We start from the raw sequence: 18,333 nt of genomic DNA on the forward strand, positions 1-18,333 counted from the left end.
AGACATGGACAAAGCTGATTTACACTTTGAAACACATTAATTCATTTCAGGAATTCAACATTTAAAGTTTACATTTAAATGTATATCGTCTCTTTATTCATAAGGGGGACAAATTTCTTTAAAATACAAAACATCGATCGCAGAAAATATAATATATTATCAACAGACATCCTTTAGCCTCTTAAAGACTTAAAAACAGGAGTTATAACAAAAAAAAAACAAGTTAAAGTAATTTGAAAAATGAAAAACATACAGAAAGAGTTTTATCCGATAAATTATAAATATATAAGCATTACATTATTATTATTACATATACATATATTATGATTATCATCCAAAGATAATGTCATCCTTTTTTACAGTTTGTTTGTATTAAATATTTGTGTTGTATCTATTTAGAGTATTGAATGATGAGAAAGTGTCAACTTGACGTCACTTTACTGTAAAGTTTACTTCTTACAATGTAATAAAATGTTCTGCCTTTCCGGTCGCGAGAGCGCGCACGCTTTGATGTCAGCCTCGCGATGGTCCCGGTGCACGCGCGTTTTTCCCTTGACAGGTGGGCGCGCGCAGCTGGTGGCTCGCTCGCGCCGCTGACTGATGGACCTGGTGTGACTCCGGATCTCTTCCGACCCTTTGGGACGAAACCGGAGGAAAACCGGGTTTTTTATCCGCGATGAGAACCGAACAGATTGAACAGGGAGAGAACTCGACCAACTCGGTGAGCGCAGAGCATGACGGGAACGTAACAAGTAACCATGAGTGTTTGCGTGAGGAACTAACGTGAACTCCAGCACTAACCACCCGACAGAATCCTGACCTGCCTTAGAAAACACCGCATTTACAGGTTGACTTTAATTTAACTGGATTTACACAGGTTAAAAACACATGAAAAGTTATTGGGTTGTTTACTTAGGTAACACTTTAAAATTCGGCTCACATAAAATTCACCAAAGTGCTTTTATTTTCATAAAATCCACATATATGTTCCCAACGTGTTTGATGAGCAAACAGTGATTTCTGTCTAAAAATGTTTAACTTCTCTTAACACACATTTATTCTCTAAATCACAAACACATAAATTAGCAGAAAGCTTTAGAATCAAAATATGTTTCAGGTATATGACCAAAACTAACCAGAGTCATATTACATTATATATTCTACAGATGTATATATAGTTGAATATGGTCCTAATACGTTTTAATCATATGGGACCATAGCGTATACATGATGTTTTCAGATATAGTCACATAAGGCTAAAGCTTATAACTACCCCATTCCATTATATATAACTATATAATATATAATGAAATATGGCTGTGATACTTCAAAACAAATTCTAAAAGCTGTAAAATATCCCATGTGTCTGTCTCTGTGTTATTCGAGGCTGTAACTTTCAGATAAATCAGTGTTGGTCTCTGTCTCCATCCGACCAGACTTCATCAATAGGGCCTTTCTAATTCCAGCCCCCCCCCCACCCCCCCCATACAACACATTAAGCCAAGTCTCTTCTGGTGTTAAAGGGTTCAGGGGTTCGAATGCTCACTTGCCCTGTGGAAATTATGAGGTGTCAAAAGAAAATCATGTGTTTGCATGTGTTTTCTGTTTGGTATTGACACAGGAAGTGTGTGTGTGTCTGTCTCTGTGTGTGTGTGTGTCATAGAGAGAGAGTTAGAGACACCCACTGCCTTTGTCACTCAGCTGTGGTGGCATGCTGAGTGGAATGATAAACAGAAGTCTGTGCTATCCATGTCAGACGCTTTAAATAGAGGCTAAGCAAGAGGGTCTCAGATAGCCCCCGGACTCCATATAAGTCTGGTCGGCTTGGTTTTGCCTGTCTCTCTCTGTGTGTGTGTGTGTGTGTGTGTGTGTGTGTGTGTGTGTGTGTGTGTGTGTGTGTGTGTGTGTGTGTGTGTGTGTGTGTGTGTGTGTGTGTGTGTGTGTGTGTGTCTTTGTGTGTGTTTCAGAAAGAGACTCTGACATGTCCACCTGCTGTCGGGGGGGGGTGGGGGGTGGGGGGCTTTATATAGCACCTCTCGCTCAGCAGACTCCTGTTATTTCTTTCTTGTGTCTGATAAGTCAAAACATATGACGGCCTGTGAGAGTTTGTATTTGATGACGACTAATTGGAAAGTAATAATACAGTTTGGTCAAGGATGCACTTGTCAAATCAGTGGGAGGGGGGGGGGCAGTTGATTGTTCAAATCTTCATAAAACTGCTTCAAAGGAATAGGGAAGTATTTGTATATTTGTTAAGCAACAAGTTGGCACAAAGTTTGGAAATGAGACGGCACAGATCCAAAAAAACAGATTTCCTTCAGATTCAGTTTCTTCAGGGATCAGTCACGTGAACCAGGAAGTGAAATCCATCCTCATTATGTGCTTGTGTACAGGAATGAGACTGGTCCCAGTGAAAAGAGAATAAATCTCCTAAAATGCCCAAACTATTACTTTTAATGCTGTAAATTTCCCACGGTTATTTTGTCGAGCTGCATCGTCCTGACACGTGTTTGTCCTTCAGCTGCACATCCACACACACACCATGATGTGTCGACATGTTTGTGCGTCAGAAGCCACGACTGAGGCCTACTTTTATCTTCAGCTCTCACATGAGTCACATTGTGTTCACATGAGTCACGGTGGACTGTGAGCCGGGGAGTTATGGACAAGATGTGGGAATATCTACCTGTTACCCAAAGGGTTAAACCTGGGTTTGCATACAGGGTCGTATCGTTATTAAATATTATAAAGGAAACCTATTGCTATTTGCAAGAAACCTGTTTTATATGTGTTTGATTCAAACATTTGAAATGACAGATGTTAGATTTGCTGATGGACCAGACTAAAAAGCCAAAGACCATGTTAAATAAGTTTCTCTCAAACATGGTTCCTTCCATCATCACGCTGATGCATGGACATATGGATATTCTGTCTCTTAGTGGGAGGTAGTGGAGACGTGTCATGCATTTCCAAAGCCAGTCCGTCAATAGCCCAAACTCTGCGAGTGTCATTAAACAACTGTCAGTTTTAGAGACGCGTGGCTGATCTCATGCTTGTTGTTGCCTTCTGTCTGATTTCCTCAGCAGAGCGAGATGCTGATCAACCAGCTGAAGGAGATCACTGGCATCAGGGACCCACAGATTCTCTACAGAGCCTTGAAGGTAAGATGATCAAGTGTCAATAGATGTTTTACGACAACTCACGCTGCGGAGAAAAAGGAACGTCTGAACAAACTGTCGTGACAATCCATCGCTAGAGCCACACGGGAAGCTGCTCTGTAATTAATCAAAAACTAAATGATTAATGTTATAAGAGCTCTCTGTTGTTGTATTCAAGCAGGTCCACTGTGTCGAACGTATGTAGTAATGCAATACTTCATTAGTATTTTATTGCTAATTCCTCTGCAGACACTATATCTCCTTCATCATGTCCTTGTCTCATCTCTTAAAGGCCAGTCAGGGGGACGTTGGACATGCTGTTGGAATGTTAACAACACAACCTCCAGAGGTTCAGGATCCTGGGGATCCAGAGGAGTCAGGGGCCCCTGAAGAGGCCTGGGAGGGCCCAAAAGGTACAGCAAGGGCCAAAATACACTGGCACATCATTCTGACTGATTTATATTCAATTAATATACAAATACCCCCTTTAGGATTAGTCAATGCTTGTTTCACATGGTTTCAAATGCTAAACAGTTATTATACATTATTGTTCAATTCTCTGTTTCGTAAAAGTTGAAAAGAATTGTCCAACACTAGATTGTTGCACGTTGTTGTGTATTTTTCTTCAGGAATTCGTAAAGATGAGCTGCAGGCGGCCATAGAGCTCAGCCTGCAGGAGTCCCGCAATGCCCAGGAGGAGGAGAGGGAATTTCACAGGTGCTTTTTCACCTTTTGCCTCTGGTTTGATTTAAGTTAGAAATTCAAACAAGTAAATGCAGGAGACAGTGGATCAACATCTAATTGATTGAGACTTAATTATACAACCTGTGCACAGGACAGACAATGAGAATACGTCAGCCTGTGTCTAACAGAGTTGTCGGGTCTGATGTTCTGTAAGGGCTCTGGAGGCCAGTGCAGAGGAGAACGCAGCGAGAATGAAGAGGAAACGATGTGAGGCCCAGGGCGACATGAGCAACCCCGCAGACTGGATGCGTCAGGACGACTGGCCCGTGGGCATTCGCAACGTGGGAAACACCTGCTGGTTCAGTGCCGTCATACAGGTAATACAAGGATTATAATAAAGCTCATAATACAGCTGCACAATGCACACAGAGGAAATGTTCTGTGAGGTGCACCGAGCTCCTTCTGAGGGTCCACCTGCTCCAACAGAGATAAATAGATCCCTCATTCTGCTCTATGAACATTTATAGACTTGTTGGCCTTCCAAGTTTTCTAACTTTAGTTCTGTCAGAGGTGTTAAACCTTGTGTTCAGGTAGCAACAGACTTTTGGTCTCTTACAACCTTCTAGAGCTCAACCAATGCTGCTACAGATATTCTGGGATAAAATATTTCAGAAACCGATTTATTAGACGATATATAAAATATAAATAAAACATTTGCAGGGATTCCCAAGATTTCATTATCAAACCCTCATGACAAAGATTATTATACTAGTATAAATTATAAATAACTAAACATAAAAAGAAAATACAAATACAACCAAATATGTAGAGCTTCCATTGAGAAAGTAAACACAATTTTAAGAATAAAATGTAAACATGAATACACATATCAATTTCACATCAGTGCATAAACATGAACGCTGATACTGATATATATGTGTGAGGGCTCATATTGACTGATGTCCTCATGCTTTTAAAGTGACAGCACTGAATCCTAAAATCCTCAACTCATAACTTGATAATAAAATTAAACGTCAGAAGGAAAATGAGCGTGTGGAAATCTTCACATCTACAGTATTTTTCCTGAGCTGCTAACTCTATTAAAAGTCCATTCCCGACTGAAGTTAGTCAGACCTATCAGGTGGCTCGGGAGAAACCGGAGCCTCATCGAGCGGCTCAGGTCGTGTGGATGATTAAAGAGCGAGGGACACGAGGATGGAAGCGGGCGGAGGACTTCTGAGTCAGAGCCTGAAATGGACGACGAGAAGACGGCGGCTATTTGTCTCTGTTGAACTCAAACGTGCTTCTTCTTCGATTGAGACGTCAAAACCCTTCTGAGGACAGAGGTTACTGTCTGGAAATGAGAAGATGAGTCGTTGTAGTTTGAATGCAAATTTAACTGACATCTTTGTTTACGAGGTCAAACGGAGCCCAGCTCTCGATAAAGCCGTCTCCCTCAACAAAGTAATTATACTATCAGATTTAGACTGAGTGACCGCATGATTCAATTGTCAGTTCATTATCCCTCTTTTATCCTTTGTGGTATAAATTACAGTAAAACTGAGATAAGCAGTAATTGAATTTCCCACGCAAACGGAAAAATATATCATAAGTGCTCAGAGGCTCCACTCACCGACCATCATGACAAATAAGACGAGCTGACAGGTATTAATGTGTTTAGCTTATCGTGTGTTTAGTGGCAGGGCATGTGTGCAGAGCTAATATCCTTAAAACTAAATCATTTAGTTTAGTTTTAAATCTGGAAACTGGAAGAATTAACCTGTTTCTGAAAAGATTAGGAGCAGGAGACGCCTGATTTTGAAGCTTGGAAATTCAGAAAGGAGTTTTTCCAGAAGTTCCAGTGACACAAGTCTCTCAAACTTTCATTCAAGAGGTCGAAGGAAACTTTTAATGGGATTTTAATAGCAATTGGGGTCAATTTTGAATATCTCATTCAGATAATTTACTGCCGTGACTTTGATAAAGTAATGAGCTGCACTGCTGAGTGCTGAAGTCAGAAGTGAAGCTGCACAGTCTTTAATGTGCAATACACATCTGCTCTATCTATGACAAAAAAAATTAGACTAAAATCCGTGGTTTGACTATAAGACTTGATTAATAAGGACTAATGCTCCTTCATTTCCTTTTTGTTCTAGTCCCTGTTCCACCTGCCTGTGTTCCGGAGGCTGGTTCTCAACTACCATCCGTCTGAGCGTCTCCTGGAGAAGTGCAAGAGCCACTCAGTGAGTAGATCAGAACTTCTTCACACGACCTCAGCCAACACAGGGTTGAAGCTTGAATCTCCGACTCTGTGTTTCTAGGACAAGAGGAACATCGCGTTCATGCAGGAGCTGCGTTGCCTGTTCGCCCTCATGCTCGGCTCCACCCGCCGGTTCGTGGATCCCTCTGCTGCCGTGGAGTTACTGCGCGATGCCTTCAGGAGCAGTGAGGCCCAACAGGTACATCACACACGTGCTGTGTTTGTCATTTACCAAAACATCTCTTCGAAACCTCCCAAGAGGTGGCTTGTTTCTCAGAGGCAGGAGGCAGGGTGCGTGTCTGGCAGCTCCTTGTTATCACCTCTCGGACATGTCAGCACCTGAGTGTTGGATCATCGGGATATTTAATCACAATATAATTTAAAAAAACGCTTCCCTCACATATTTTTGTTTCGGATAGATTGGAAAGATTTGCACAGTCTTAACTTCCTCTGTTGAGCTACCACTGAGATTTAGGGTTAAAGACAGTGACGAGGTATACGTGGACACCAATATTCTGACATAATAGTCTGATTAAGGCTCTGTCATGTAAACAGCATTTTCTTAAAGGTTCAGTGTGTAGAGTTTTAGTGACATCTAGTGGTGAAGCTGCATGTGGCAGCTGAATAGCCCTCACCTCACCCTCCCCTTCCAAACATGGGAGAGAACCTGTAGTAGCTTCAGTTGTCATAAAAACTCAAAAGGTTTAGTTTGTCCAGTCTGGGCTACTGTAAAAAGCATGGTGGCCTCTGTATAGAGCACCAACTCCCGATAAATAAATAAGTATTTAAATATAAAAGCTCCATGTTAGGGTAAAGAAAACACAATAGTGAAAACATCACAAGGATTATTTTATATAAATATCTTTCAACAGATCATTTTCACCTAAATCTGAATAAGGTCTTACTCAGACTAAGCAATAATCTAATCAAGACGTGGAGTATAAAGATAATCTTTCCTTTCTAATTCTTTATTCCAGGATGTAAGCGAGTTTTCTCACAAGCTGCTTGAATGGCTGGAGGACGCATTTCAACTGGCTGCCAGTGGAAAGTAAGTTCTCTGCTGATGACACCCTCATGCATGTTTCATGACTCTTCTTCATTGGATGCATGAACATAATGTCATGTTTTTCTTTTTAGCAACGCAGAGGACAAACAGAAAAACCCCATGGTCCAGCTTTTCTACGGCACCTTCGTAACTGAAAGAAAACATGAAGGTGTGGTTTTTATAGTTTTTGTCGTAAGTCGATGTGAGTTTCCTTCTCAGCCACTCAGGGTTGATGTGATTCTGTTTTCAGGTAAAACGCTGTGCAACACCGAGCAGTTTGGTCAGTATCCGCTTCAAGTCAACGGCTTCAACAACCTGGATGAATGTCTGGAAGGAGCCATGGTCGAGAGGGAGATTGAGTCACTGCACTCAGAACACAGCGTTACACCCGGTCGCGAGGTGAAACTTTGACTTTTTTATCCAGTGTTCGTGAAAATCTGATTCTGTGCTCAGATGATTTTGTGTATTTTCTCTCTCGGTTGCAGAGATGGTTCAACAAGTTACCGCCGGTCCTGACGTTTGAATTGTCCAGATTTGAGTTCAACACTCAGCTCGGTCGTCCTGAAAAGATACACAAGAAGCTGGAGTTCCCACAAATCATTTACATGGACAGGTGAGCTTTGTGCAGATATTATTACATAGAGAGTAAATGTGTTTCTGTAAACAGCTTTAGAAAGTGCAAAGCAATTCCAAAATGTTCTGGGTTATTTGCAGGTTCATGCCCCACAACGCCATTACATTTCATGAAAATTCGGTCCTGTAGTTTTTGATTAATCCTGCTCAACAACGCCGATTAAAATATTATTTCATTAGCAAAGGGTCAAATTACCACAGTAGGAGAGTAAGTCCTGTTTTTTCAAATGCTCAGTGTATTATCAATGTAGAATGGAGGATAAAAATATATTTGTATGAATCCTTTAACAAATATTACATACTGATCCATTATTGGTTTCCAGATATCTGCACAGAAACATAGACCAGGCCCATGAGAGGAGAGGGGAAGTGAAGAAACTCAAGGAGCATCTTGCCGTCCTTCAACAGAAGCTTGAGTGGTACGTTCATCGTTAGAGCCCAGATCTTTAGACGTTGGTTTATCTAATTATTTTGAATCGTCTCTAATCGTCTTCATTCACAGCTACAAAAACTACGGCTCCGGACCGACCAAGTATCCTCTAGCTGACATGCTGCAGTTTGTGTTGGAGTTTGCGACGACAAAGCCGACAAGTGTGTCCCCGGCCGAGGACCTGAGACTCGCTGCGTCTTCACCGACTCAGTCGAGTCCCCCGCTCGGTGAACCCACATCCAGAGAGAACGGGTGGGAACCAGAAAACTGTACAAGGCACTGAACACACAAGTATTTGATAGGACTTAGAGTATTTACAAGTTGAAATATTTACAGTAATAGCAAAAATGATACTTTGTTTTTTATTTGTTCCCTGGAATCTAGAGAAGTCAGATCTTAGAGAGAATGTGTAAATCTACAGTACTATTATTATTATTATTTTATTCTAATATACACTTCATTTATATAAATATCAAAGCATAAAAGCAGCTCGAGGAGTTTTATAGAAAGAAAAGTGGTTAAAACAGAACAACAAGTACTTGTATTGTACATAGTTGCTTCTATATAAAACTTAATAATTACACACCCATGTTTCTGTTGCCCTCAGTGAACCAGAAGACACAGATTCTTCCGAGGGCCCGGTGTCCAGCGTGTCCAGTTGCCAGCGGACCCCCATATACAAGCCCTTCACCCAGTGCAGACCCCCCCTGGACTGCCCCCCGCACCCTGCCCCACACAGCATCACCGACGAGGAGCTGCACTCTGTAAAGAGCTGCCTGCAGCGCTGGAGGACCGAAGTAGAGAATGATATCAATGGTATTCTGATGCAAATACACACCAACACGATTATCACGGTGCTTATTCACTTCTGATTCAGTATCATGGGCTTTGTGCTAGATATCAAAGGCATCACCTGTATCTACTTGAAGAGTTTTTCTACAATAGACTTTAGAGTTTGCTTTTAATTGACAGAACCCGGGTCGATCAGATGGTTCATAAAAATATATATTTTATTCTACCACGTTAACATGCGACCACAGATGGAGCAGAATGTGATCAGTCTCCGATAAAACAGCAGCGAGTTGAAGATTTGCCAAAGGCGCCTCATTCACTGCGCTTTGTTCAGGCAGAATACCTGGTTTAAAAATACCCGATGTGTATGAATAATAAATAAAAAGGTTCAGGCTGTGTATCAGCGGCATGTGACTCCCGGCCGTCCAAGGCAATAGACAATGATAAAATGTGACGTGTCGAGTTGAGTCGTATTCCTGTGACTTGAGAGGCAGTTGGAGAAATTCACTTTCGATATGAGTAATGTACGAAAAGGTAATGTAATGAAATGTAAGAGATAATATGATACGAGAAGATAAGATGAGCAATGTAAAATAAGATAAAGTAGGAATAGATGCAATATGATACGATATGACTAATGTACGATAAGGTAAAGTAGCCTCACATTGGGACAATTTGCCATTTTGCTTTCCCATAATACGGCCGAGAACATGTAAAGGAATAAGAACTGCTGCTAAAGAAATACATTTTCACTGAGCTGTATGTGTACTATACTAATTCTCAGTTGTTATTTGCTGTGTGTGCGTGTTGGTGTGCGTGTGCGTGTGTCAGAGCTACAGGCCAGCATTGACAGGCTCAGTCAGAAGCTGGAGGGCATGTACACAGACAACAGTCTCTGTCAGGTGAGACCTATACACTTCAATCCACTCTCACACACACACAGAGAAGATGTGCAACGTGAATTTATCTCGATCTCTGTGGAGAAACTAAAAATCAAACAGTGAATCAGGTCTGTGCTGGTGTCTAGGCCCCCTACAGGCTCCACGCGGTGCTCGTCCATGAGGGCCAGGCGTCGGCCGGTCACTACTGGGCCTACATCTACGACCACGCCAACCAGCGCTGGATGAAGTACAACGACGTGTGCATCACCGAGTCGTCGTGGGAGGAGCTGGAGCGCGACTCGTTCGGGGGCATGACCAACGCCAGCGCCTACTGCCTGATGTACATCGACGACAGGCTGCCCTACCTTATCACAGGTACACCGCCATGTGCCTTTCAATCAGCAGTACCATATGCAGTGGTGGGAGCTGGTGTGTGTGACTCGGAATATAGGTCAAATATAGTTTTATGAGTAAGTTAACCCTTCCTCACATCTACCTAGAAGACACAGATGACGAGACAGGCCAGATGCTGCACGGCATGGACTCCCTGCCGCCCGTCCTCCGGCGCTACGTCCACGAAGACAACCGCTGGTTCCAGCAGGAGCTCAGCGAATGGGAGGAGCAGTTCTGCCAGACGGCCGCGCCGCAGGGAGAGACCACCGCTTCGGTCGAGATCCCAAATCCTGACGTCCAGCAAGCAGCCGTTGAGCCAGCACCTCAGTCAGGACCCTGCACGGAGGAGGAGGAGAAGGAGGAGGAGGAGGAGGAGGAGGAGGAGGACCAGGGAGCCGCTGAGGAGCCGGAGCCGGAGGAGCCGGAAGCAGAGAAGGATCCAGAGGCCGAACCCGGGGAGAAGCCTGAAGGTCAGCTGTTAGGATAAGGAAGCCATTTCAACATCCTGGAAGCTTTCCAGTATGAACATGTGTGTTTATTCACAGCCTCATCACTCTCTTTGACCCCAGAAGAACCAGAGTCAACACCATCACCACCACCACCCCCACCACCCCCACCGGCGCAGAGCCCTGGCCTCCAGCCCAACGACAGCAGCACTGCAGCCGTCACCGACACCGACGCCCCGGAGCCCGGACCGAGCTCCACTTCAGCTGAGCAGGAGCCGCAGAGTCAGGTGGTCCCCCCCCCCCCCCCCCCCCCCCCCACAACCCCCGTCTGTTTGCCCCTCTGTTGGATGTGGGTCAGGAATTCTAGGCCACTAAAATAATTGTGTATATCTGGGTCAGGAGTCGTGTTTCACCTCTTAGCATAGCGATGGTAATCTGAACTGGATATCAGGCCCGAGTGCAGCTCAACCTCCAGATGGATTAAAGGTCACGAGTAATTACAGACATCCACTGATTTGTTGTTTTACACTCAGTCACTTGTTCAGATACGTAAATAGCATTTGAATATATAAAAATAGACAAAAGAAACAACAAACTCATCCCGGGAAATTGTTGAAGATGTCACAAGACACTTTCCTTAAAAACATTCCCTGATCCACATTCTGATCTGGATCCTGCTGACAGACAAACTGACAAACTGTCAACAGAACTGATTCTCATCTTCCTGAATGTAGGATTTGTTGTAAGTTCAAATGGCTGTAAACTAATTTAATCAAGGTAGTGACACTTGACACATTGATTTCACCCTCACCGTATAACTGTATTACTCATACCGTTCAATATTTACCCCTGCACTTCTTTTCTTTCTTTTCTTAGACCATCGCACTGTTTGTACTGTTTGTATCGTTTGTGTTGTTTGTGTTGTGATGTGTATTCTATGTAAGCACACTGAGAGCCACTTCACCATGTCAAATTCCTTGTTTGTGCAACTTACTTGGCCAATAAAACTTGATTATGATTCTGATTTGTCGAACACAACATGATTCAATCGAACTCATAATAATGTGAATTTTTAAATCTTCCTCTGACAGACTCCTGACCCCGAAGCCGAGCTCAGAGACCCGACCTCCCCTGACCTCCATCTGGAGAAGGACGACAAAGAGGTGACGGACCTCGGCTCCAAAGCTGAAGACGAGACGGAGGCCTCCGGAGGAGGAGGAGGAGGAGGAGGAGGAGCACCTGAACAGGAAGCAGAGCAGAAGGAGGAGACGCAGCAGGAGGACGTCCCGCCGGCGAGGCAGCGACAGACCGAGGACGTGGTGTCGGAGGTGGAGATCCCGAACGTGGGCCGGATCATGGTGAGGGCTGATGCTGATGGATACAATGAAGAGGTAAGGACAGGAAGTTGTTTTGTCTTTTTAAGGTAGTTAGTCAACAGTTTGCCGTCCAGTTTCTCTTTCATTTCATTCCTCTTCTGTTGTTTCCTCTTTTCCCAGATGATGCTGACTCCAGCTATGCAGGGCGTCATTCTGGCCATCGCCAAGGCCCGACACATTTTCGACAAGGAAGGCCCCGAGGCCGGCCTCATCAAGGTTTGATCGATTTCACACAATCACCCCATGATTTTACTTTGAATTTACCTCTGAAGTAAACCACTCTGCAGTTTTAAATATGTATGAGCCTCGAAAATATCCTCATTAGATATTTAATATTGCAAAAGGCTACAATTTGATCCCTTTTCTTGAATTCTCAGCTGCAGATTTCCTCATTAATAATCCTCAGCAAACACTGTAATCAACATTATTAGTAGCCTCTGAAAGATTTCCTTCAATAAATGATAAAGACAAGAATTTCTACAAACCACAGTATTATTTTTGACCTCGTCTCTTGACTCATAAGCTTGAATAATCTTATTATAATCTCCCGTTTTATAGACCACACAGAAAGAACACATTAAACCTATTAAATATAGATTTGCTCCCTTCACTCGTGTTGAAGCCCAAAGGAACAATTTGCTTGTTTGTTTGTATTTTGATGAGATTAAAATTAAATATCTGTCTTCACTCGGTTAGCATCGCTGCATCAACAAAACTAGTGTTCAGTCCCAGTATGAGGTCTATTGGTCACGATGAGACTGGATCAAATCAGATGTGTTTTCATTCTGTTTCATGTTTTCTAATTGAAGTATTGAACATGTCCCACTGGTTCCCTCAGGCCTTCCACGAGGAGTACTGCCGCTTGTTTGAGCTCTCCCAGGAGGAGACCACGCCCCAGGAGGATCCTCGTCTGCAGCACGCTCTCGTCTACTTCTTCCAGAACAACGCGCCCAAACGCATCATCGAGAGGACGCTGCTGGAGCAGTTCACCGACCGGAACCTGAGCTTTGACGAGAGGTGCACACAAACAGAGAGCAAAACCAAAATAAGTTTTTTAAGTATTCATAAAAGAGGGACAGATAATATACTGGCTTCATCTCGGAAGGAATTGCCTACATGAAAGAAAATGTATCACAAATCCTAAAATCAAGGAGAAAAACCTCTGTTTGGACGTTTAATCAAAATAAGTTGTGAGATTAACAGTATCAGGTGATTAAGATAAAAGATATAAGAAGATAAGATAAAAGAAAATAGAATATTAAGAAGAGAAAAGTCCCACAAATGTTTCGGTGACAAAAAAAGACAAATAAGAAGCATCAGTGCAAAAGTAATAAATAAGTAAACATACCATTTAGACATAAGGATATATAAAATTGTATTGTCAAATATATATAATATAAAAAATAATTGCACATGGTATCGTACAGATAAAAATGTTTATATAGCCCTGACAATGTACAATATCTACACGTAGCAGAGGTTAGTGACTAAAGTAAAAATAGTTTTACTCACAGCAGCAGCTCCTCACTAAAAACAAAGCTTATACCACCACCTAGTGTCCAGAGCAGAGACGTGCAGCTGTGGTTTGAAAGTGTCTGATCTCTTCATGTGTTCTTCACGTGCAGGGCCATCAGCATCATGAGGGAAGCCCGGGCCAAGCTGCGCCTCATCAAGCCAGACGACATGGACATGGATGAATACTTGGTACCGTCTATCACCTGAAAGAATCAAGTGTTTAATGCTCACACTTTTGCATTAATTACACAGGGAATGAACTTGTCCATCTTGTTTTCTTTGATTGCTTTAAGTTCAGGAGAAGGTATTGAAATGATGGTCGTGGTGGGAAGGGGGGGGGGGGGCTGGTGCTAAGAGGCAGGGTATAGGCAGAGACCTACACAAAGACAGAGAGAACCCGGACAAACTGGGATTCAAACCCAATAGAAGTCATAGTAGTTTCTCAGAAAGTATCCAAAGCTTTACTAGGAACTAATGGTTATGAAGCACAGTGGTACAGGCAGGTTGAGGAAGTGTAAATGGTATTTATGATTTCCAGCCACATCCCTGTAAAACGAATAAAATGTATTTTGGTATCTTTAAGGTTAAAAATAGAAGAATCAAGCAGCAGGAAAAGCCTGGCCTGTTCTCTTGTACAAACAGTGTACAGTGTGATGCAACGACAGGAAACAAACCCAAATGTGGCTTGTTGTGTGTTTGCTCTCTCGCAGCAGTGGCAGGACGACTACAGGCTGTTCAGGACGGTGTTTGTGTACCTGCTGACCGGCCTGGAGCACTACCAGCACGGGAAGTAGGTGTCAAATATTCACCCGACCAGTAACTGTCACATCACTTCTGCAAATTCAATATTCATTCTGTATAAAAATGAAGAGATTAAAACAACAATTTAAAGGTTTGTTTATGAAGAAGTTTATAATGTCCTCATATCTTGGTTTATAAACTTCAGTTGGTCACTAAACTGTTCAGTTGCAACAATAATTTTAAATGATATTGATGTACATATATTAATTATATGATTAAGGACTGAATAAATGTACATTTACACTGTGTTGATGATTTACACGTATAAAAAAAAATCTGGGACTGGTTGTATGATACTTGTGTTGACTCACGTAAATGTGTGTGTGCTTGTGCGTGTGTGTGTGTGTGTGTGTGTGTGTGTGTGTGTGTTGCAGGATGCGGGAGGCTCTGAACTACCTGGCTCATGCGTACGAGACCAACTCCTCTCTCCTGAAGAACGGAGAGAAACGAGGCGTGGACAAGTCTCTGATTGGGGTTTACAGGAGGAAATGTCTCACTGTGAGTCAAGCAGCTCTCATGTTCGCTGTGTGGAGCAACATCTCATCAATGTGAAGCATCAGTATCATGATGAACATGCAGGAGAAACTTTGCAACATTAATAAAGACACCTTCTCCATCCTCCTCCTCCTCCAGGCGCTGAACGAGAGCGCCTCACGGTTGTTCTGCAGCGGCGAGGAGAGCAAGGTGGAGGAGGGCGTGGCCATCATGGACGAGGCCGTGATCCCCTGTCTTCACCTGATGAGCCGGGACCTGGTTCCATCGCAGGAGGATCGGGACGTCACGGAGAGCATCCGCAGCCAGTGGTGCTGCTGCCTGGGCCAGGACATGGAGGGTGAGACCAGCTGACTTAACCCATGAGCACGTGGTTTCAGAAATGGACCGACAATCGTCTGTTATTCCACCAAATAGGCTCAAAACTGAATTTCAATTAAACACCTCATGACCTTACGGTGGATTGTTTGTGTAATTTACTGTCTTAGGTTTCCTAACATACAGTAGTAGATTTGTAGGGATGTGGTCATCCTGCAATTGCCTTATATAACACATATATCACATCCATATCTCTAATGCGATGGCTGGAACGGCTTTTTGGTCTGAAGTCAAATGGTAGTGATGATGATGATGATGATGATCCTCAAAGTTTCCCAGGTTTGCATTAGTTAGTTATTTTCTATTGTTTTCTTTTATTGCAGAAACAATAAATTGCTGTGTTGAGAAATGTTGAAATTCCTCACTGCTGTTTTAAACAAACACAACTTAAACACTTAACTCCAAACAAAAACCTGTAAACTACTCTCTAGCTGCTTCTCATTTTAACTTTACTCTTCTTCTGTTTGCAGACTCCCTGCAGGTGAAGCTGGGGGAGTTGCTTCCCCGGGTCCTGGACGGGGCAGCGGAGGCCGTCGTGCTCCAGGACCCCCCCAAAGTGCACGTCCACCAGGCACACGACCTGTGCAGCCGCCTGGCCGCCGTCATGGAGTCCATTCACAGCACCACGGTGGTCAGCGTGAAGTAAACGAGTGGAACCTCCGACAACCTCCTTCTAAACGTGCACCCTCAATGCAAGCAGCACAGACAGTGGACTGATCTGTGCTGAGCGGCTGATCGGTGGAGACATTTGTGTTTTCCACGTTATCTGCTGCTTTGGCGTCGCACACAAATATTGTTTTTGATATGTTAACACGTGCAAGCTGCAAGCACTCATTGGGGATTAGTAGATACGGGAACACACGCTCATTGCAACAGCATTAACTCGTCTAAAAAGAAAATTTGTTCTACCCCAAAATCCTTTGAAGAATTTCTCGTGAAGCTTAAAATCTGTGAGAATGATCGATTTGCATCTGCAGCCTTCTTCTGGCCAATGTTCAAATGTGCTGCAGCTCTAGAGAGGATTCTAAAGATTTACTCTGTGTCACTATCACAGACAATTATTCGTGAAACCAAACTGCTGACGTGAAACAACATGAAGTCAAATCCCCACTCTGACTCGCGAGTACTCGGAAAAAGTTTGTAAATTGACATGTTGTACTGACACTGGCGTAATTTGTTCATTTTTAAAAGTGACAACATTTCAGACGCTTTTCGGGGATTAACTCCGCAAAATCGTTTCTGAAGTTTATCTTTTAATATGAAGAACTTAGCTGGAGACTGTTTGGGTCCGATACGTTCACAACAACAGGAAAACATCTGTTACATTCAGGTGGAGTAACATCTGTGTATCGCAGCCGGACGCAGGACATGGCGTAAATGTTAAGTTTTTGTTTTTGCACATCGACATCAGCCCCTTTTGCCAAACGCTCTTGAATCTCTTCGTCTTTCCAAGTTGACGTCTTCTGTGTGTGTGAAGCCACATTTTCATCCTGAGATATTTGTATTCCTCCAGTTTTGCATCTGTCTCGTGTTAGAAGTAGAGCTGTGAAAAATAACGCGTTAACGCGTTATGATTAAATTACAGGATTAATTCGTTTTTTTTTTTAACGCATTTAACGCATGCGCAGAAGGACCTTCCAATTCCGCCGCCTCTGCACTAGTCGCCGCTCTAATGCAGTCAGACGGCAGCTGCCATTCAAACAAACAAACAACATGGATAGTTCTGATGAACCTGAGGACCTTCTGGACGGGAAGATCGTGTTCCAAAAAAACAAAGATCGAACATTCAGTAAAACCAAGGTGATATGCACACTCTGCGAGAAGACGTTATCGTTTCCCCGTAGCAATACCCGCCTAACCACCGCAACGCGAAGCATGTGTTGGTCGGCGAGGGGCGTTCAAGTGGAATGCGCCAAACCAGACTCACTCGCAGGACACATTGTGCAAAAGAAGCGGTCAGCTTTACTGTCAGAGAATTTGAACAAGTTAGTTTGCCTCACCAACTGGCTAAAGACCGAGTAGCTAAGAGGGCCTTTAGAGGCATTAGATTGTATCATGGTGTGGTTAATGGTTGTGTGACAAAAAATATAAAAAATGTCAACCATCCTATGGCTAAGAAGCTCAAATAATTTCTGTTTGATTTAAAAAAAAAAAGTTTTATTCAACCACACAATGGCTAAGGAACCCGAATTCTGTTTAGGATGAAGATTATATTAATGTTCCATATGGAAAAGCAATGATAACTGCTGAAGAACTGCTGAGTTGCAGCACAAAAGAAAAGTTAAATGTCATAAATCTTGTTTTCACAAAAATATTCCGAGAAAATCGGTAATGTGATTAATCATGATTAATCCATAGAAACCTGTGATTAATTTGATTAAAAATTTTAATCATTTCACAGCCCTAGTTAGAAGCATCGTCAACACATCAGCTCCTTCGCTCGCTTGCTCGCTCTGGATCTTTCCGGAACTTTTCTTGCAGTATTCTCACATGGACTGACTTTGACATTTGCCTTCTCACGTACAGCTACTCTAGAGGATTTCAGGTAAATGCTCTGACGTCAGTGCGTGTCTGAAAGCAGCTTCAGACCGTGACACACAACTCTGCTGGGATTGTTGATTTGCTCATTGTGTTGTTAATCAGCGTGAATGCACGACAAAGCCTCTTGATTTGTACTGCACAGTAACAGAGTTCTGTTTGTTAGCTCTTTTTTTTTTTTAAATATATATTTTATATTACTTACTACTTTGTAGTTTTTCCAAAACAGACTCTAGAAAGTTTTACGCGTAAAGGAAAATTCAGAATCGTATTCACAGAATGCAGTGATGCATAAAAGATATTAATGTACGACTTTAAAAAACAAAGGGAGCTGGCTCAGAACACTCAGTTCATCTGTGAGCTGGAGTGTTAGGGGGCAGCTCTTCTTTGTATGACAGCACCTTGCATATACAACTGTGCCTTCTTTGAGATGTTCCTGTAACAGCTGCTGAGTCCACTCTGCCTTTTCACTTGGTGTCTGTGATGATACTCAATAAATGTTTAAATACGC

General features: G+C 42.9%; 1 protein-coding gene across 1 annotated transcript; it reads left to right on the plus strand.

The window, feature by feature from the left end:
• The first annotated feature begins 582 nt into the window (after positions 1-582).
• usp28 (ubiquitin specific peptidase 28) lies at positions 583-18,333 on the plus strand. The gene is made up of 26 exons (XM_053442370.1): positions 583-721; positions 3,084-3,161; positions 3,451-3,571; positions 3,788-3,875; positions 4,057-4,219; positions 5,999-6,085; positions 6,164-6,301; positions 7,080-7,150; positions 7,240-7,316; positions 7,398-7,546; positions 7,633-7,760; positions 8,104-8,199; positions 8,283-8,462; positions 8,818-9,026; positions 9,834-9,904; positions 10,030-10,258; positions 10,384-10,746; positions 10,846-11,009; positions 11,814-12,113; positions 12,219-12,314; positions 12,937-13,115; positions 13,724-13,802; positions 14,324-14,403; positions 14,789-14,912; positions 15,048-15,246; positions 15,755-18,333. The coding sequence occupies exons 1-26, from the start codon at positions 677-679 to the stop codon at positions 15,928-15,930; spliced, it is 3,690 nt and encodes a 1,229-aa protein (XP_053298345.1). The 5' UTR covers positions 583-676; the 3' UTR covers positions 15,931-18,333.

Source organism: Pleuronectes platessa, chromosome 15, assembly GCF_947347685.1.
Source record: "Pleuronectes platessa chromosome 15, fPlePla1.1, whole genome shotgun sequence".
NCBI lineage: Eukaryota > Metazoa > Chordata > Actinopteri > Pleuronectiformes > Pleuronectidae > Pleuronectes > Pleuronectes platessa.

Coding starts and splice junctions, on each gene's coding strand:
- usp28 (XM_053442370.1), top strand. CDS start 677: ATGAGAACCGAACAGATTGAACAGGGAGAGAACTCGACCAACTCG. Junction 3,572..3,787: donor GGCCTGGGAGGGCCCAAAAG/GTACAGCAAGGG, acceptor ATTTTTCTTCAG/GAATTCGTAAAGATGAGCTG. Junction 3,876..4,056: donor GAGGAGAGGGAATTTCACAG/GTGCTTTTTCAC, acceptor ATGTTCTGTAAG/GGCTCTGGAGGCCAGTGCAG.